Consider the following 21,872-nt stretch of genomic DNA (forward strand, 5'->3'; position numbering starts at 1 on the left):
TGGACTTGTTTTAAAGACAGGTATGTAAGGCCTATTTACCACATAACAAATAAGCGTTGAGTGTATTCATTCGACAACGTGCAAGTTGAACTTGATAAGGAAATAACACAAATTCAAACCAACAGTTTTCTTTGATAAATAGAATATCGGTGTCAAATAAGAGCCACTTTTCTCTGGAAAGGTGTAGCCACGATTAGGATTCATAGATTTTTTAGAGGAAATCATTGAGAGGGGAAATGTTCAGTTGTACGGGTGAGCGATGTGGCCTATGTGCTCACTATTGGGCTTGTTAATGTATGTTTACATGCTTTATAAACATACAAGAGTAATAATTTATTACTAATTGTTAATTGCATAAACTATATGTGACTTTTTGCTTTGTCCTTTAAAATTGAATGTTTGTTAAAATCGTTGTAGAGCGAAACATCCAGGTCTCAATATATTTGGAGACGAAAAGCCTCGCACTCCTCCCAGAGTTCCCGTTGCCATCGCCGCCATCTTGAACTAGAAGAGACGCCAACTATCTATGTGAATCATCATATGAATATCCACAGACAAAGTTTAACACTATTTTATCATAAGAACACTGTGTAAAGAATGTCAATTGACTAACCAAAAATGAGTACAACTACAGGTAAAAAGAAAAGCGGTGGATTTTTAGCACGCCAAGCTAAATCGAAGGAGAAAGCTATTGATTCCATGACGGAGGAAGAACTGTTGAAAAAAGCCACTATCAACCCAGAGGAAGTACTACGCTTAAATAAGATCACTGAACGTTAGTATATCTGTGAATTATTTACGTTATTTTCCATAAACGGGGTTTTCTATGAAACAAAACGGCTGTTTAGGTTGTGCAGGTGCTTGTTTCTTTGTTCGTACATGAGTCAGACAACAAAATGTAAATACGACGTTTTTTAAACTATAATGCTGGTTAATATGTAAAGTACAATGATCAAAGTATATTTGGTTTGTGTATTGGGACATACTTTTTTTATGTGTGCAGATATTTAGACAAAAACAAACCTCAACAAATTTAAAATTTATGCTCTTGAACAGCTCTTTTCTTAAAAGCATTATTTATCCTTTTGTCTGGGACAGGTTTGATATTTACATTTATACATTTATATTTTTACGTGTACTATACAAATTATGGATATTAAATGGTATTGGGTTTGTTCGCCTGAGTCCGTTCGCTCTAATTATCGTTTGACCTATACTCTGTCCCAAGATATCCTGGATTTACATTTTGCTTTATTGCATGATATTTGTTAAAACCTCAGGGTTCAAACGATGTTCATTCAAAAGTATGAAAAATTTCCAAGATTTCTCAGTAGAAACGCCCCTGTTAGCTTATCAGGTTTCAATACATTGCTAAAAAATGTGATGTCTGCAAGGATTTTGTATTACAGCAAGCCCGGATGATAACGTTGTAAAATTGCGCGATGTATTACGAGTGTATTCCAAATGGAGAAATGATGTAAACATTCCCCATTATAAATCTCCGTAAGGAATCTGTTTTCGTTCCTGTGAATTTTTCTGAGTAAAAGATGATAATGTGTCAATGAAATTATTTTGGAAATTATCCCTTTCAACTTTTTCAATTGCACTTTTTTCACAGGTATGTATATTTTTATTTAAAAATCATCCAAATGTGCTGCATAAATATCTTGGGACAAACTATAATAATTGTTTGCCCTATACATCGTTTGAGCCTTGTTTTTTTTTTTTTTAAACCATATCATTAGTTATTTCATTTAATTTTAACTTAAAACTTGTTAATTTTTATGAATTATTCGTGAATTCTATGTTTTTCCTTCATCGAAAAAGATGTAATTGTAAGATTGCTGTAAATTGTCTTGTTTTTAGGGCGAATGAACAGCCAATCATATTAATTATTGTTTGAGAATGCTACTTGTAATGCATTTTGTATTAATAGCCATGATTTTTAGATACAAATTATTTGTTGAATCACCGTATTACAAAGAAAATAATCAATGACTCACCTGGGTAAACTTGTTATAATCTTTTCCAAGTTATTTCTTCCTTTACTTTATGATTTTTAATTTAAAAAAAAATAACAGCATACGTGTCAATGGAGTAAAATTCAAATCGATACAAGGGAAAAGAATTTTCCGTTGATACATGATCTGTTTATAGCTGGAGAATTTCACTCAAACTAAGACAAACATCATTCGGAGATTCAAAATTGAAATTGTTTACATCTTTTCTCCATTAGAAAGTACACGAGACACCTCACACAATTTTTTAACATTTATATCTGGGGTACTTTATGTTAATTGCAATGCAAAATCCCCGTAGACTCTCTATTTTTGGTTTGAAACCTGAAGCGTTTCAAAACAGATAATCTGGACTTTATTCATTCTAATGACAGAGTTGATGAAATGTGCCAGATTGCCAGTGATTTTCGATAGTTTTTACTATATCTGGTTTAATTTACAACTTCGCCAGACATAATGTCAAGTAAATTTTAACCAGTTTAGAAATGTGAATGTTATAGCACACTCTAACAATCTTCGCTTTTTAAACTGAGTTGGACTATTGAGCAATAAATCAGTGTCTTCACATTTAAAATGTGTACTATTTTCTCTTTAGTTACTTGTCAGGCGAATTTGTATATTAAATTTATTTTATTAAATATTAAAATATTGATATTATATTAACATCAAAAATAATTTTTTTTGTTCAAAGATTATTTGTGTTCCCCTGAAGCAAATGTCTATGGCATTGACTTCACACGATTCAAACTAAGGGATATGGACTCAGGGGCTGTTTTGTTTGAAGTGGCCAAGCCCCCACCACCAGGTTTGTTTATGTTATTTATGATGCAGTTTTCCAAGTGCTGGACTGTCTGTAGCCTCTTGCATGTTTTGTCTCTACTGACACTCTATAAAAATTCTTATTTTGCATCATCTTTTTGTAGAAGACTCGGAATCTGATACAGAACTCGATGATGTAGACCCTCACGCAGGGAGATTCGTACGCTATCAGTTTACACCACAGTTCCTAAAGCTAAAAACAGTCGGAGCAACGTAAGTCAATGGACTCAATTAAAAGTTTTTTGCCTTTTGATAGTTGATACACATTAATTTACATGTGTGTGGAATATAAAATTTTTATTATCCATCCATAAAAGATTATTTTATGGACTGGCTGTTTGACTTTTACTGACATTTAAACAGCAGGCTGATATCTAATTAAAAAATAATAATTTTTTTTAGTATTTATGAAAATGAATCAATATGCATGAATGTTTTATCAACAAGGACAAAATACCTTTCTTGATTTCCCCAATGTTTTTCTAAAGGGGTTAACACAGCAAACCATGCTGTTAGAGCCTTTATTGCAGCCTGAATAACTGGGCTGGTCTATGCGTATAAATTATAAATTCAAGTGTTTGTGTGTTATTTTGAGGTTAAGAGTTATTGAGAAATGACATTTACCTTGAATAAGAAATGCAAACATAAAAAAACCCATAAAATTACATTCACTGTTAACATACATATTCTTTTAATATTTTTTTTGGAGGGGGTGTGTGTGATCTTACTTACATTTTTATAAATGATAGTCATTTTCAATGAACTAGTAGGTCTCAAGTGATATAGATCTATTGTCAATCAAGAAAGTTTGATATTTCAAATATCAATTGACTCCAAATGTTGCCTATTTGTGGAGATTGATTCATCTCCTCATTGAGGTATTCAAATTTAGGTGTGTGGGGAGGGGGGGGGGGTGATCTCATTGCAATCAAAGCTGATCTTTGAACATGTATGTGATGATGTCTAGCTTCATTAAAATAATATTTAAAGAAAAAAACCACAACCCCCCCCCCCCCCCCCAAAAAAAAAAGAAGGAATTTTCACCTTTTCACCTCATAAAAATATTTTTACTTTGTATTCTTTGAAGGCAACAAATGAAGGTCACATCACCTTTTTAAAGACTTCTTAGCATTCTTTGCTCTGTAATAAAGAAGATTGTTAAAAATACAATAAAATATCTAGTAGATCTTTATTTTAGCCTTTGGATTTTATGTGTACAAGCTAAAATTAGCCTGTGGTTAAAAAAAAATCCAATCCCTATGTCTGACACGTATTATCAGTGATTCCAAGCAGGTTCTGTAAAAGGATTCACTCTTAATCATCTGGCCTAAATTTGGGGTTTTGAATATTCAGTAATAAGGTTTAAATTTTCTTTTTTTATTTCAGGGTAGAATTTGTTGTGGGAGAGAAACCAGTGAATAAATTCCGCATGATAGAGCGCCATTTTTTCCGTGATAAACTCCTGAAAAGTTTCGACTTTGAATTTGGCTTCTGTATTCCTCACAGCAGGAATACAGTGGAACATATCTATGAATTTCCAACACTAACACCAGATGAGGGTAAGTGGACTGATATGTTTTAAAACAGAGCAATTTTTGAATGAATCTGTTGGTTTATTTATGAAATATTTAAATTCAGAAGAGGTCAATCCCAATCTCACAGCTGTATTTTAGGTGTTAATACCTTTTCTTGACTCACTGATAATCAAATTTGTTACTTTAATAACATGGTAGTTGTGTTTTAAATAGCCCCGGAAACAATGTCTTAGCTTAGCTTAGATTACTATTTAGAGTTACCTTTCTTTGAACATTACATACAATAAGCTTTTATTATATTTACATGTGCAATAAAACATTCCCAATTAACTACTGGAGTCTTAGGTTGGTTTGATACCGGTATTTAACTTGGATGATTTTTCATCTTGATTATGTCACCATCAAGATTCTAGATGTTATTTAGGGAAATGTCGTAAGGAATGTAAAGGTGATAATGTCATTAACAAACCAAGATTAGTCACTTCTCCTCTTGTTTTTGTTTTGCCTCAGTGGAAGACATGATCAGCCATCCGTTCGAGACCAGGTCTGACAGCTTCTATTTCGTGGAGGACCAGCTCATTATGCATAACAAAGCAGACTATGCGTACAACGGAGGATCATAGGTGACCTTCAGCTGGCCTGGAGAGAGAAAGAGAGAGAGTTAACGTTTTTATTCATTCCATGTCCAATTACATTTAATATATTGATACATGAATATTTTACACATGTAAAAAAAAAAAAATTTCAAATGACATTCCAACAAAAGTTCCATTTATTATGTTTGTTTCTTAGACTGATTTTGTGTCAAGTGTGGGTCAGTTTGCGTGGGTGTTTATCTCAGTAGACAATTTATCATTCCTTGATGATGTACAGATATTTATTGCATACAATACATTTATGCATAATTGGTTATCTTCATTTCACAACTCGATGTGCGGAAAGCAAAACCATGTTGAAGAAGGCGACAGAGTTTTTACGTGTTAGGGGTTCTATTATATATACAGTTACCGATAGTCAAATGTTTCTTGTGTCTTAGCTCTACTGACGTTTCATAGTACTTGTATTTAGATTATAAACTCTTATCTTCTCTTCCTAAGTATACTCAATGTCCTAACACTTTCCGTTTTGCCTGGATACCCAGCAAAAGCAATAGGCATTAAACCTGTACTGTAATTAATTTATTAGATATATAAATATATAATGTTTATTGTATGTATATGTATATTTAGCGGCATGTATTTTACCTATACATGCCTTATTAGGATGATAACTGATGAGAGAGATTATGAACTTGATTTTACAGTTCAGTTTTAATTCTGTATCCATTTGTCAGTGAAACGCAAGTTATAACTGTCTCCATCAAATGGGGACGATATTTGTTCAACTTTTTATTCCTTTCGAGAATCATAATAATTCTGTAACATTTTCTTACATCCAATAATTCAGGACTGTGTATGAGTGTGCAGACTTTTTTAGTGCAAGTGCCTGAAAAATAACTCGAAATATTTTAGATCACTGAGAATCATTGTTATACAATATGATGATATTTCCTTTCAAACATTTATGGCAAAACAATCTCGCAAGAACTATTTTTTTTATTAATGTCATGTAAACAAGTTATACCATTTTGGGGATCTCAGAACTGTATATTATTTGTGTTTGTTTTAAAATGGTGATATTGAGATGAGTTGCAGTGAAAATTGCTTTTAACAAACAGAAAACATTCCCGTCCATTTTTTAAAATTTTTTTGACATTGAAGTGTCAAAGGTCAGACCAAAGTTGACATTCATGAAAAAAAAAAGAAGAAATATATATCTGAACTCCTCTCTGCCATATATTTTATGTTGTTATTAAGAAAATATTTCATTCATACTTAATAAATGACAAAGTTCAATCCAAACTGGTTTTGATTCTTCTTTCTTTATTGTTGCAGAGATTGTTTTTTGTTTTTGTTATTTGTTTTTGCTATCAAGGATGAATTTATTTTACAAAGAAAATGCCAAGTTCTATTTATTACTTGAAGTGGTAATGGACACCTCCATATTGTGACATTATGAACAATAAAATTAAGTATGATTATATAATTGATTTCTTGTCCCCGATTGTTAATTACAGCATAGCGCAATGGTTTAGAGAGATAACTAAGAATCGGTGAGTCGTGAGTTCGAATCCCGCATGGGCTTTTATAATTTTCTACCTTTCCAAACAATTTTAAGTAAAACGTTTTTTATGGTAACATTGTAAAATTTTAAAATTCCAAACCGTTGAAAGTATTTTGACTGAAATATACTTTTTATCCACAGTAATATCGATATGTTTCCCATACCACTTCAAAGGAGTGTGTCAGGGGTGGCCCCTTACCAACTTACTCTTTAATAATGTGTCATGACTATTTGAAAACGAGGGAGGGATCTCAACCATTTTCAATATATTTTAACCTGTTTTGAAATGGGGGCAACGGATGAATCTAGGTGGTACTTTCCCAATATACAAGGTATGATTTTAAAGCACCTTGACATAACCAGCAAAGTTGCGGATAACATCTGTTTTCTTCAAGATGTTTTATTAAATGGGAACGGAGATGACCGTATGGGCACGGTAACTAGTGTGCACTGCTAGTACTGTATAGCTATTGAATACTAGTATCAATTTCGTTTCAAGAAATACAGAAATTGAGTTTAAAAATGCATTGTCATCAAAGATATAAATCAATTAACTGTACAAAATTGAAGCGTTATTTCGCGTGGTCTAAAACGCCTTTCGGCGCAATTCCTAGAACGCCAACAAAAGACACTGTATACTGGGGAATTTTTTACCACATTCCCCCAACCGTTTTTTTTTTCGCCTCTTTCGCCCTCGTTGTCAGCGAGTGAATTTAAGGCTAGACGAAATACAATGTTTTATATTATCTCTCTTTAATACACTACTTTGTATGGGCGAAGCCGTTTGCAAGTGAAGAAGGGTGAAAATTACACGGGGCGAAAATAACCCCGTATACAGTCTATATATGTTTCTACAAGTTTTAAAAATACCGTTTATCAAGCTAAAATGACAGCACATTACAAACCAAAATTGGATTATGCGCATACAATTTTATTCAATAGTTTTGCTCCTTGCTTAGCACCCGAATGATCCAGAAAACTGATGGGTAGTATCGCAAAAAGCCGATTTTATTTTTTTAAAACGTCTTAAATCATCAAGAGAACAAAGCCATGTTGAGATTTTAATAATATTCTCTCTTTCCGCCAGTACCCTATCCAATTGAAGAGAGACAACACTGATTCTGTCCCCCACTGCGTGCACTTGTTAACCATCTTTGATGACATGGAGACATTTGATCAATCGACAACCTCAACGGAGAGCAACGATGGCAGTTCTACATCAAACTAATAAATATCGCATTAATATTTTCGGTCGCGTCTATAGAATAAGTTAATGTTGCAAGATTTCAGTTCCAAAGAATACCCTCAACGAAACTCAGCTTGGCCATTGTCATGTTCTCCAATCAACCAATCAATTGCAAATCAATCACCAATTAACATAGGCTGGCAAGTTCTATATTATTTAATTACCAACTGTTTAACAGATAAAGTACAAGATAAATTTAATATATAAATGAAAAATAAATGAAACAAAAAATGAAATTCATGTATAGAATACGAAGTACAGTTGTCACTATCAACGCCACATCATTACAAATTCACTGTATCTCACAAACTTTAAGGTTAAGAAAGGGGTGATTGCAACATTGGCGATGGAATGTAGCGTAATTTTAACTCTTTTATAGACAATAAAACCTTACGTATGCCCTCTTCATCGACCGGAGCATTGCGGCATAAATTACGTCAAGCGTGCCAGACGTAGTCAGTAGGTTCTAATATTTACGTATCATATCCCCCAAACCCTCTAGATACCCCCCCCCCCCCCCCCCCCCCCAGCATTTCAGTTTGTTGATGATGGGAATAACGAATTGTTACCTTATTTTTTTGTTCATTTAATTTTTTTTTAGGAAGAAAGGAGTCTTCTTGTCTAGAGAACTAGAAGCGGGACAGTTTCATGAATGTGTTTAGTTTATTAAAATGAAGGTGGGCAGGACTATTGATTACAGAGTTTGTTGATGTACAACATTGTTGGGGCATTTCGAGGCTGTTTTAGATTTGGACCTTTCTCATACCAGTAATGATAATCACTCACCTGTTTACTTTCATAAACATGTGACAACTTCTTTAGATATTCATAGGTGCTATATCATCATATTAATTATAATATAATATAATAATATATAATTATAATATAATAATATATATTAATTATAATATAATATAATATATAATTAATAATAATTCCACCCAATAAAACACCAAAACGTTTAAGGTGTCAATCAAAAGAGCACTTTTTAAGTCTGAGGGACTGACAAGTGCAAAGCGTTTGAAACGTTGAGTGTCTTATACATGTAAGTGTCCAACCAATAAACACGTTTAACTCAGAGTGTTCAATATCATCATATTAATTATATATATCAATTAGTGTTTTTGTTTTAAAAATTACATGTAGCGAATATCTACAAGTGAAAATGTCTCATCACAAAATATGAGATCTAGTGTTTTTTTTGCTGTATCCCATAATCATTCCCATGAATTTGATGTATAATAAAAGTTTCAAAATTCGTCTTTTGTTTAACAGTTCGTCTTAAATCTCGTATTTATTCTCATAAAAGACTGCCTATTATTAATCGACAGTAAGAAAAACTATATTGTCGATTACCTACACAGCAATAATTGATGATTGTAAATTGGTTCTTGTAAATGAAGACCGAGTCACTTCTCAATCTAAAGAGTCGTCTTTTGTAATGATTCCCGAACCCTCTCGACCCGGCGCCCACAGTTTTATTGCAAAGCCCATTGTAGACCAACATTGAAGGCGGACTCAGACCCAGGTTAATGTTTCCTTCTCTATACACAGTGGACAATAAAACAGTGTATCGACGCGTTATACACTGACCAATTTTTATAGAACGTGATTCAATTGCAACGGAAAGATTATTTCCAATAATGAAGATTTAATTGTCTGTGGAATGATATATATGTCTTTATTGTGTTAATATGATTTTGACATCGCGCGAATATTTTGGAAAGCAAGCAACAAAAAAATATCCATATCCATGCAATCATCCCTCCATCCATCCATCGTTTTATCTATTGTTTATTGTTCTGTCTGCCTTTTTTCTTTTAACTTTTCTTGTCTTCATGCATATTCATCATTCTGAATTCACCAGTAAAAAAGCGAATTTCTTTAATTTTTGGAGATATCAAAACAAAGATAATTTCAGAAGCATGAATGCAATAATCAGTATAAACGCGATTGCTGGGATTTTCTTCACAAAAGTGTGAAGGGTTCAATTAGAATAATGCATGCATTATTCACGGAGAACAAGAAAAATTAAGCTTGTTGGCCAATTGTCAGAAATCTCAGATTTGCAGTGGGTTTCCGATGATTATCTAAAGAAGTTGTCACATGTTCATGAAAGTAAACAGGTGAGTGTTCAGCAACCAGATACCGTGTGTTTCGGTAGTACATTTAATACTGTGTGAAAAGACAATTCGACTTGTGATATAAAAGGAGTGGAACCAGCAAAGACCGTTGGGTCCAAATTGACTTAGAAGTGTCCGACCAACAAGGACCAAGCTGTCTCAGTGTCTCACACGTTCCGCCCAACAAAACACCAAAACGTTTAAGGTGTCAATCAAAAGAGCACTTTTTTAAGTCTGAGGGACTGACAAGTGCATTTTAGCGTCTTATACATGTAAGTGTTCAACCAATAAACACGTTTAACTCAGAGAGTTCAATAATTTCCAGTTTTACGCCAGTTGTTATGGTGTCTTGCATGTGTCCGCTCAAAAAAGCACCAATAGTTTCAGTATCTAAAAGTGTCCAACCAATGTCTAACAGGTGCCTTACCAGAAAGGACACTTAATAGTCTTACATGTAATAACCATCAAATGTTCACCAAATGAAGCACCCTAACATTTTCCAATTCGAGTTTCAACAGGTCTCCAACCATATGTCTCTTGTGATTCCAACTAATAAAGCACCCAAGTTGTATCATATGTGTTCAACTATGTGTCTAACAGGTGTACAACTAATAATAATCCCATTAGTCCGGATCATTTTAACTTGATGTTTGTGTAGAAAATGTTCAACAATAAATACAGGTGTTTAGCTGTTTTTTTTAAGGTGTGTTTTGTACGTGTCCATATTTGGTTTCCTTTTAGTATTACTCAGAGCCCAACAACTGTTTATTTTCCATGTATAGATAAAGATTGTTTATTAATACAATACATCATCGCTTATTATAAATTCCTTCATAAATAAAGGTTCAATGCTCGAGGTTTTATAATAAAACATGAAAACAAGTTTCCAAAAGCGAAGTGTTAATTGCGTCTTTTTATTAAACAGACGACAAACAGGAAATAACAATGCGTCATTCTATTTCTTGTGACGTCATTTACATATCAGCAAGTAAATATAATTTGAAAAGATACAATGTCCGGATTGGGGGTTTATTTTTTGATAGAAACTATCAGTTAAAGGGGCTTAGACACGATTTGAGCCCAAATTTTTCAAAATTTATTTATCCATTTTTAACGTCTAGAATGGCCAGTATGAAGTTTCTTAATGTTTTGAAAGTCAAATATTGAGATACAAGCGAGATAAAAAGGTTAAAATTCTTTGTTTGGTAAACAAAGCTTGAGTCCTGTTATTGTTTACAGATGCGCTATATTGGTATAAGTTTCAATCTAATGTTGCTTTTTGTTGTTGATAAGATAGTTTATGAGCACATTGAATTAGTTTATCTTGTTTCCCACAGGTTATTTAGTCAAAGAAATTGAACTTTCTTTCCCTTACAAATTTCTAAACAAATATGAGACTCTAGTTGTGTTTACAAAACAATGATTTCTTTCTTTGTATCTCGCTTGTAACTTGACTTCTAACATTCAAATTTTGGTCAATCATTCAAAATGCCTAAGATATCCATTTTATACATAGAAATTAAAAATAAAAGATTCATCTCAAATAGTGTCTAGGTCCCTTTAAAAAAAAAACCCCACCACCTTAGTACACTGGAAACTGACACGTTTGTCAGTCAATACAATGTAACTTACACATACATTTTTTTTTGGCGAGTACTCTTTTACAAACATTTACAAATAGCATTCCTTGCGGGGTTTATTTGTAGTAGCTATATCGGAAATGTGGTTGATATTTTTAAAAGTATCGGAAATCAAAATTTATATATTTTCCATCTGATGTTGCTCTTTTATCTACTGCTGGGCACCATTATAACGTTTGACGCAGTCAGTCAGTTCGTTTGGCTCAATACGCTGATAGTTCAGCTTATTGTCTGATCAAAGCCAATGGTAAACCAAAAAAGCAGAAAGATAATTCCTGACACCGCTGATGCATGATTTGATATCTATAGTGTCGTGTGACACAGTCAAATGAATAATGGCAGAATTCCATTACATATATGTCTATTGATTTCTTATTCAATTCATTAATATTTCTGTCAGAAACTTCCACGAACATGAAAAGGAGGCGGAGTCTACAGATCATAATTGATCAGTGAAAGTCAGTATACGACCATTCTACACATAATTGCTAATTTACAAGTGAACGTGCTGTCGGTTAGTTAATTAACATGGTGTGCAGATGATGACACCCGAACATTTCAGCAACGATTGCTTCTTCTCTCTTGCTATTCACACTTGAAAACTTATCTACTGACCGTTTTTATGTAGATTAGTGTAATCTTTGACGGCGAAAATATTAACTCGTTCGACTTTTGGCGGTAACTTGCATTAATTTTTCATAACTAATTTTCTTGCCTTGATAACTTTGGATCTGTTCCTCATCTCTCGTCGCCGGACCGTGAAACCAATATTGTTTTGATGAACAAAAGCAATATTCAGACACATGAATAGACCCACCGCGAGGCAACAGTAACGGTAAGTTTACTTATAAAAGTATCTGTTTAATCACTTGATTTCTTTTTTGAATGAAACCGATAAAAATAAAACCAGCAGCAATTATTTCACCTACTTACTCAACTAATTTTCTATTATTGAATGTTTATAATATTTAAAAAAAAATAAAAATGTATAGAGACTTAAATTGCATTATACATATACGATTCGCTCAGATTTCTCATTAATATTTTTTTTTAATTTCATCATATTTTTAAAGCTGTAATATTTAGTTGAAATTGAACATTTCATATAGAATATCGGCAAACTTTGCAATGAGAAGTTGAATTTTGTCTTAGACAGTGATATTAGAAAATCCAGGTCCCAGCAATACAACAACCAATGTGACCTGCGCGCAGATGTCATTTATTTTGATGACGCAATATCTGACACAAAGACAATTATATATTATTCATAACTTTCTTAGATCCAATCAAAACTGTTGCAGTCGGGTGACATGCTTGCCTGCCTTTTGTTTAATTCTGTCTTTTACAGAAATGATAATTGAATAATTACAGAACCAATATTCCTTTATCTTACATTGGTCTATGCTGTATACAGTTCTGCAGTTCTTCATCCCCGGTGTCTCTTGCGTATCCTACGTTCATCATATTCATATTTTTAAAATATTTTTTTTTTCAAAAGTGATGTTATGTTTATTAAAATTCCGATATAATATCGGTTTGATCTTTAAACACATAGATAATGTAGTTAATAGATGATTTGGTAACTTAGCTCGAAGAGGGAATTGACAAGATTGCTTTTCTATCATAGACAATTTATTATTTCATGATCGCATCAAAATATCTGACGTTTTCTACGTCAGATAAATTACAGAATACAGTGTAGCTATGTTTTCCATATAATTTTTTTTATTTAAAGCTGGAAAACACGATAGGGAGCCATGACCGCTACAACAAGAACATAATAATAGAAAAAGGCTGAGAGGTTCTTTATTTTCAATTTACTAGAACATGAGACATTGAATTGCTTCTTACCATTATTTGGTTCTACATTAACAAAACCATTGGAACGACAGGTAGTCATCAGGATGTCAATAAACTGTCGATTGTTCAGTAAAAAAAATCGAATTTTTAATAGAAATAAAATAATCTTTTTAATTATCTAAAATTAACATTTAGTATTACTTCAATTTAAAGAATAAGACAACCCGGTATTAATAGGGTCCCCTGGCCGGGAATGCTAGTAAGAAAGACCGGACAACAAAAAGCCAAAATCCTGGCTCCAGAGCGTCTGATAATAGCAGACTACAATGTATACACGTGACGTCATTGATCCTAAGAGCGTTTTTTGTGCTCACATTTTATTTATTGATAAAGAACACAATTGAGAGGTAATTCCTTATTAAACAATGTACATGTATCTAGTCTTAAACGTTGATTCTCTCTCTCTCTCTCTCTCTCTTTCTCTCTCTCTCTCTCTCTCGGTGATTTAAAAAACTTTTTTAAAAAAGGTCTCAACTGTAATAAAAATCAAATGTTACATTTAAAGTTGCATACGCGTGGCAAAAGCACATTTTCAATGAACACCCCGTTTGCCCAATTCACGCATATCATATGTCTCAACCCAGCCCTACTCCCAAGAATATGACTAATACAAATCAGAATTATTTGTATTTTTATCTTCAAATATTCTTCATGACATTGACCAAAACAGTACATTGATTTTTTACTCTTCGCTTGTATGTTTGATAAGATATTATTAAGAGTCATATGTTTGGTACTGCCTCAAATTTCAAAAGAGTAGATACCCGCCTCCATATTAGCTTCATCGCTAAGGCGAGCTAAAACCAAATCTCGAACATATTCAACACCTCTAACTTGAAACAAAGAACCGGTTATTAAGCAGCAAAGACTGGTGGCGCTTGTTCCTAATTCTGGTCCATTTCCACTGTCTTCCAGAGTCTTTATTATCACGACTTAATCTGTAACTGCTTTGATTTAAGTAATTGGCGATTTATCAACCGGAAGTCGCCATTTTTCCGTCCATAAAGCTGATATCATTTGTTGTCATACATAAATGAACGTGCGTAATTAAAATCTGTGGAAGGACACATTTTAAAAGAAATAGTTACTGTGGCGTCTAAAAACAAATCTTTTTATTAAAAAATACCTGTATTTTTATATAGATGCTTCACAATTTTGCGGATGTTCTAATTTCAAACCTACTTAATTTCTAGAATTACAATATTTTTGTAAACTTTTGTAAACTAAAAGCGGCGATTGCGGTTAATCTTTTAACAACTCTGCTTTTGATCCGCCAAAACATCGCGGTTTGTTTTACGTCAAAATTACCCGATACAGTTGACGATGTGTTTTGCAACATTGCTCAACTGGCCTTGCATACATAAAAACAACCCACTCTCTTTGTTTCTTTCATCAATAAATGTTAAAATGGCTGAATGCATGTTTTTGCAAAGATGAGGAGGTTGTTTAAAGAAGAAAAAAACAATATTTTTTGATACATATGAAAATATCACACCAATAGTTGCATGTATTTTGCAAAACAATTAACTTAGGTTGATAGAATTGCAAGCACTTTCAATTTAACAACTCATTTCCTTATTTCCTGTCCTTTCCACCTGGATATGAAAATGTATTATATATAATAAAAAACCCATCGTTGACATCATGTTTGGAACGACAGGACAAACTTATTGCTAATAGTCCTGTGATTAAACCGGAGGCGGTGCTCCGTGATTGCGATCAACAATGAGAAATCCTGTGTCCGGAGCATTAAGATTATTGCATTTAACCCTCAATATCGGGAGAGAGGGGCACTTCTCCATCTTTTGATATAGATAACGTATAAACTCCATCAGTGCAACAAACACTATAAGGAAATCATTATACGTTAGAGCGAACAGGGTCGTCACCGGAAAATAATTTCCAAGCAGGTTATTGAATGCTTAAGTGCACAGAATCAATGACAAACAATATTCCATTAATATCTAATGGAATAAAATTGAGAAAATGTACTCCAGGAGTCTGCGAGCCATGATATTGAGGTGCCGAACTGTTAATTTTCTGTCCGCCGACGTACTCTATTTTCATTTAACATCTTTACCTACTGTGTAACGAACTGGAAACGATCTCGGTGAATAATAAGAGATGTTAAAAGCCGATTTTGCGGCAAATTATTTTCGGATTCTTCCGTCGGATTCCGTTTGAATGGGGTTTGCACTAAATAGCTAGCCTGCACGCAACCCCTCTTTGGAACAGAATAGAATTGCTATATACATTGAATGTCAGACATTGTTTTGTACACACGCAGCGATGGGGAGAGATAGTGCTGATTAATGTGATTTGCAGGAATTATTGTTTTAATAATGCATCTAAATTGCCTTCCTCTAAATGAACTGAAAAGGGGTGTGATTAACAATTGCTGATGAATTATTAGAAAACGTCCCATTTCATTACGCTACACTTTGAAGATAAACTAATAAAAAAGACTGTTAATAACATCATCAGTGTAAAACTCTTCATTTTAGTCTATATTATAAGATCTAATCCCCATAAGTTCTTTCACCTTTATTTCTTTATTTCTATACACCAGTTTCTGTCTGTCTGAATCAGTTCATAATTCATAGCAAGATAAATCCTTATAAAATTATGAAAAATGCAACTACAAATATAGGAAAAACACAACTATGAATATAAAGATCCATAGAAAAGGGGGGGGTGTAATATTTATTGATAGTACAAACAATATATTACCACATTTGAATACTGAGAATTCCACGTTTCTAAAAAAAATTTTCAATGCTAGTATTGATTTATTAATATATAATTTCGTACATCAACAATTTCGTTTATATGTTTCTCATCAGGACTTAAAATTTCCATTTGAGAGTCTTGAGACGTTTAATGCACATCAATAAATGTCCTCAGTGATAATATGTCTTTGAATCTCTGCAGATTCATTGCATTGTTTGCCAATGATATGAATAAGAGATTTTCTCTTCGCCATTGTAACATCCAACCTGATCAGCATGATATACGCATTGAAAAAAGATCAAAATGAAAATGAATCATTGATAAAGATCACTCCAGAATTTCAATACTTATTTGAATTCACAAGATACCTAACACATCAATCTTCATAAAATACTGTTGAATCGTTGGGCAGCAAAAATGTTTCTGGTTCGTAGGGACGCAGTTTTGTTGGTAGCAATATCAGTATATTTCTAATAATTATTTAACAAATGCTTGTATATAAATTCGTGGGCAACGGTTTTCCAAGAAAGCCACGAACATTAGCCCCCACGAACAATGATGATTTCACAGTACTATGACTAAATATCAATTATAACATGAACTTTCTTTTGTGAAATATAATGATACATGGTACATTGACAAGACTAAAGTGATAACACATGTACAGGCATACTCACAAACGACTGTACTTGTTCAATAAAAAAAAAGTCATCATAAATAGTGTCTCTAAAATTACAGTTCTCATTTCCGTATCATATCTTTCATTAACGTTAAAAGACTAACACGTTAAAAACGATTGCCTTTACATGCATAAATAAAAATTAATCATCCAAATCAACAAATTTTAATTTTCAAAAATGATTTTATAAATAGGAACATGTGTTAGTACACATAGAATGTGTTATTACTTTTCAATGCCACTTGGCATAGAAATGTTTGCAAATCTAATGAAATAAGTCGGTTTTTACAGTTGATAAACGTCCCGTCAGGAATGTTTCATTTTTGTTTAGCTTTATAAATGCTGGGTGTAAATATTTGAAGACAAACCAAACCTACATGTTGGGTGGACTCGAACCTTTCCTGTATCGCACGGAACAACTCTCTTCCGCGAAAGGATGTTTTAATCTTCGAACAACCCCTTCTTACGCGGGAATTTTAAATAATGACCAAACTATAGGTAAGACTTTAATTGGGTAAGCGCGCAATATCACAAACAATTTAATTATCACATCCCCTTTTTTGTATTACATGAATGATGTTTTAAACACTGAATCACAAGTTTTCATATTTTTCACGATACAACCGTAAAAAGGATATTTCCACCGGTCGCAAAACATACTGAACTATGATTTTGCATGCTGCAAGTCTTTTCTGGTTTTATTTAGTTTTACTTTCACTAGTGTACATATTTGGGACTTATAGAATTATTTCAATAAATTTCGTACTTAAACTGTCGAGAATGCTTTGTTTGGAAGAAAAATAATTCTTTCATTGCCTAAGTCAATCAGAATTTTAACATTTGTATTAAGTATTACACGTAAATTTTTTTCTAAGAATTACACAACGACCTAGCTCGTTCCGGCAGTGATTTGGGGCAATACACTCATCCGTATTGCAAAAATAAGAATGACCCTAAAATAAAACACGATACTAAAATAAAATAAACCACGATTATGAAATAAGACACGATACGATACTAAAATAAGACACGATATTAAAATATTACAATATGTTTATATTTGCTATTTTATATCTCGTGTTATTTTTTTTTTTCAGATTTAAAATCAATTATGCATTGGAACCAAATGACGTAACAAAAACAACGGTAGCTAATTCCTCTTTCGACACGTGCCTAACCATGTCATTCTTTCAAAAAAGCGGAAGGTCGATTTCAAATTACCTATCACAAGTGTTCTCCGTGGCGTCACTCGGCTGTTTCTACGATTGTGAAGTTGATTTGGTCTTCCTACTGTACAGCGTTGCCGACTCGCTACTGGATGCCATACTAAGACCCAACGTACCGCAGATGGTATGTTTCTCAATCCATCCAGATCAGATTCAGAACTGTCGGCATATGGATCTGCATGCTTCCATCCAAGTTCAAGTCCAGAAAGAGTCCACGACCTACCTCATCTTGCACAAACTTCTGACCAACACGCCAGCCTTGGTTCTGGGCATGTTCTGTGGTGCCTGGAGTGATAAATACGGCCGAAAACTCCCAATAGCCTTGCCAAGCTTTGGAACAACTTTTGCTGTGTTATTCTATATGGCAGCAAATATGACATACAAAGGATCTCTCGACTTCTTTCTCTGTGGGTCTTTCATTCATGGCTGTTTCGGAAAAACTGCCATGATTAACATGGCCGTTAACAGCTACATTGTTGATGTTACAACGGTGGACAGGCGTACGAAAAAGTTGGGAATCTTGGCAGCAATGCAGTTCATCGGTATGTTCATCGGCTCTCTGATAGGGGGACTGTTAATTGACCTGACATCCGTCCTCACGTCCTATTGCATTGTGTCCGCGATGAGCGCCGTCGTGGTTTCCCTGACTCTTCTGTCTCTCCGAGAAACGCTTCAGGTGGACAACGAAGAGAATTCGTCTCCGTTCAAATCCTTCTTTCGCGGAAGCAACGTCCAGGATTCGTTCAAAGTTTTAACACGAAGCAGAAGCGGAAAACTACGATCGTGCATCCTCTGTTTGTTCGTCATCGTCCTGCTGCACCAGACGTGTCGGACTGGTCTAACAGACGTGACTCTCCTGTACACGGAGAAATCACCACTCAGCTGGCCAACCTCTTGGTTTGGTTATCTTTCTGCAGCAGACAATGCCGCCATGGGCATCATTTTGCTGGTGCTACTTCCGCTGTTATCAAGCGTTGCAAAACTGAACGATGCAACTATAAGTATGATAGGGCTTTTCTGCGCATGCGTGAGATTCGTGATCATGACATGGAGCAAGAAAACGTGGATGGTGTGGTTGTCGATGGCGATTGGGAGCATAGCTGGAGTGATCAACTCACCGATTCGTTCACTTCTGAGCAAAATGGTCCACGAAGATGAAGTAGGAAAAATGTTCTCATTACTCGGAAGTGGAGAAACTATTGCAAAATTCTGTGCAGTGTTTTTTCCATATCTGTACGGCTATACAATTGATATCTTCCCTGGATTTCCTTTCATTTTCGCAGCTATTCTATACATTTTAATGATGGCTATTATGGTTGTGGTGTATGTGTCCTATGCACCTGATAGCAATCCCGAGACACCGCAAACAGAATCCAACTGGGAACTAGATCGCATCGAGTGTTCTACTGGGAAGGAGGCAAAGTATAACGGCACCGGGTAGATAACGGGCTCTGGAACATTCACCATCAGTTGATCCGAATTCCATTACACGAAAGGTCCAGGAAAAGTGACTGCAAGAAGATGTACACGCATCGGGAAAATACACATTTACATATCTGTAAACTTAGTGTACATAACGCGTAAAAATCGCTGCATCCCGAAAATTAATTCTGTGAACAGTCTACACTACTTACAACTCATGCTAAAAAAAATCTATACCACTTACAATTTATACTGTAATCAGTCTATATCACTGACAACTCATGCTGGAAACATTCTATACCACTGACAATTTATACTGTAATCAGTCTATATCACTGACAACTCATGCTGGAAATAATCTATACCACTGACAATTTATACTGTAATCAATCTATACCACTGACAACTCATATTGTTAACAATCTACAAAACAATCAACCCATATTGTAAACGAAACGGTCTACACCACTGACAATTCATGCTGGAAACATTCATTACCACTGACAATTTATACTGTAATCAGTCTATATCACTGACAACTCATGCTGGAAATAATCTATACCACTGACAATTTATACTGTAATCAATCTATACCACTGACAACTCATATTGTTAACAATCTACAAAACAATCAACCCATATTGTAAACGAAACGGTCTACACCACTGACAATTCATGCTGGAAACATTCATTACCACTGACAATTAAAACTGTAATCAGTCTATATCACTGACAACTCATAACAATCTACATAACTGTCAATTTTTATTGTAAACGGTCTACACCACCGACAACTCATATTGTTAACGGTCTTCACAACTGAAAAATCACATTGTAAACGGTTAACATCACTGACAACTCATATTGTAAAGTCTATACACCTTTACTCATATTGTAAACTGCCAAAACATCTGACAATATATATCAAAACAGTCTTCACAATTGGCAATTCATATATTGTTAACTATCTACATAACTGGTAAGTCATATTGTAAACGGGTGTACACCACTGACAAGTTATATTGCAAACAGCTTACACCATTAACAAGTCATATTGTTAACAGTCTAAAGAACTGACAACTCTGGCAAGTCATTTTGTTAATAGAACTGAAAACTCATAACGTAAACCTTTTTTCTACACAACTGACATCACTTGATATTGTAAACGCTCCACACCACTGACAAGTTATATTGTAAACAGTCCACATAACTGACAACACAACTTTCAAATTTTACACATACATAAAGTCTGATGCAAGTTGGCTTACATGATTTGACACAAATACTTGATTCGGTTAAGAGGGCTCGATGGTTCATGGCCATTTTTAGACTGTATTGATCTTCTTTAGAAGAAGAGCTCTTGGGAAATTAAGGAAAATACCCAAATTTGAAATGTCAAATTTATGCTTTTTTCTTTACTAAGTAATATTTTATAGGTAAACAAATCATACCCGAAGGTTTTTGGTAGATTTGATCGTTATATATAGTTGGTTGGCCATTGAGCCTCGTTAATTAATGCAAGACAAATCAGTTTACCCAACTACTCAGTCTGTGTTATATACAACTGGAAAGTACACTTTTTATATATACTGGTAGTTAACAAACTTTTATAAAAATGAAATGGATCTCATACATATCAACTGAATTAGATTAAAAGTACACAATTCAAGATTTAATATATTTTGATTAAGCATAGAATTGTACATAAACGTTATATTTTCTATTTATTAAATTGAACTATTTTAATAAGTTAGAATAACACAGCGTATTGTGTTTTTATTGTACATTGTGCAAGGCTTTTATTTCATTCAAAACAATGGTGCAAGCAGATGTTTGAAGTCTTATAGATTTGATATTGATAGATATTATGTTGTATAGAAAATTGAAATAAAAATGGGAACTCTTTTGCTGGCAGTTTATTGAACTAGTTCTTTGTAGTATTTATCACATGTACAACAGTACATGTATGCCCACGACTGGAGACCAATTACAGGCCGACACCTTTCAATGTTCTCACATTAGCAGGATATTCAATATACAGGGGTGATTTGCGGAACCTGTGCCTCAGCAGCATTACTTAGATGTTTATCTTATACATGTATACTGACAAGAATAACGATCAGCGAAACCTTCATCTTACACCATTAAGCCTGTAGTACATTGAATGCTATTCAAACTGGTATTTCCTTTGCATACATAAACTATGAATGGAATAAATTTCAAGGTTAATATATAAAAGTGGCAAGATAAAATAATAATTTCACATGTATACGGTTTTACATTTACTGTTTTGTATTTACCGTTTACCGTTTTACATTTACCGATGACGTCTTCACAGGTTCTAGTGTGTTAAATAGGAATTTAATGGTTATCGCTTCCTTTACCATAACTATACAATATACAGTATACTA

At 33.8% G+C, this 21,872-nt stretch overlaps 2 protein-coding genes across 2 annotated transcripts; both read left to right on the forward strand.

The window, feature by feature from the left end:
• Nucleotides 1-468: 468 nt before the first annotated feature.
• LOC128189018 (protein unc-119 homolog B-like) lies at nucleotides 469-5,033 on the forward strand. Its single transcript, XM_052860390.1, has 5 exons — nucleotides 469-775; nucleotides 2,710-2,823; nucleotides 2,942-3,050; nucleotides 4,224-4,396; nucleotides 4,883-5,033. Exons 1-5 carry the CDS (start codon nucleotides 619-621, stop codon nucleotides 4,993-4,995), a joined length of 666 nt encoding a protein of 221 aa, XP_052716350.1. The 5' UTR covers nucleotides 469-618; the 3' UTR covers nucleotides 4,996-5,033.
• A 7,013-nt stretch (nucleotides 5,034-12,046) lies between these two features.
• On the forward strand, nucleotides 12,047-21,369 carry LOC128188818 (proton-coupled folate transporter-like). Its single transcript, XM_052860096.1, has 2 exons — nucleotides 12,047-12,379; nucleotides 17,911-21,369. The coding sequence occupies exon 2, from the start codon at nucleotides 17,993-17,995 to the stop codon at nucleotides 19,478-19,480; it is 1,488 nt and encodes a 495-aa protein (XP_052716056.1). The 5' UTR covers nucleotides 12,047-12,379; nucleotides 17,911-17,992; the 3' UTR covers nucleotides 19,481-21,369.
• Nucleotides 21,370-21,872: the final 503 nt, after the last annotated feature.

Source organism: Crassostrea angulata, chromosome 6, assembly GCF_025612915.1.
Source record: "Crassostrea angulata isolate pt1a10 chromosome 6, ASM2561291v2, whole genome shotgun sequence".
NCBI classification, from domain to species: domain Eukaryota; kingdom Metazoa; phylum Mollusca; class Bivalvia; order Ostreida; family Ostreidae; genus Magallana; species Magallana angulata.

Coding starts and splice junctions, on each gene's coding strand:
- LOC128189018 (XM_052860390.1), top strand. CDS start 619: ATGAGTACAACTACAGGTAAAAAGAAAAGCGGTGGATTTTTAGCACGC. Junction 2,824..2,941: donor GGCCAAGCCCCCACCACCAG/GTTTGTTTATGT, acceptor ATCTTTTTGTAG/AAGACTCGGAATCTGATACA. Junction 3,051..4,223: donor CTAAAAACAGTCGGAGCAAC/GTAAGTCAATGG, acceptor TTTTTATTTCAG/GGTAGAATTTGTTGTGGGAG.
- LOC128188818 (XM_052860096.1), top strand. CDS start 17,993: ATGTCATTCTTTCAAAAAAGCGGAAGGTCGATTTCAAATTACCTATCA.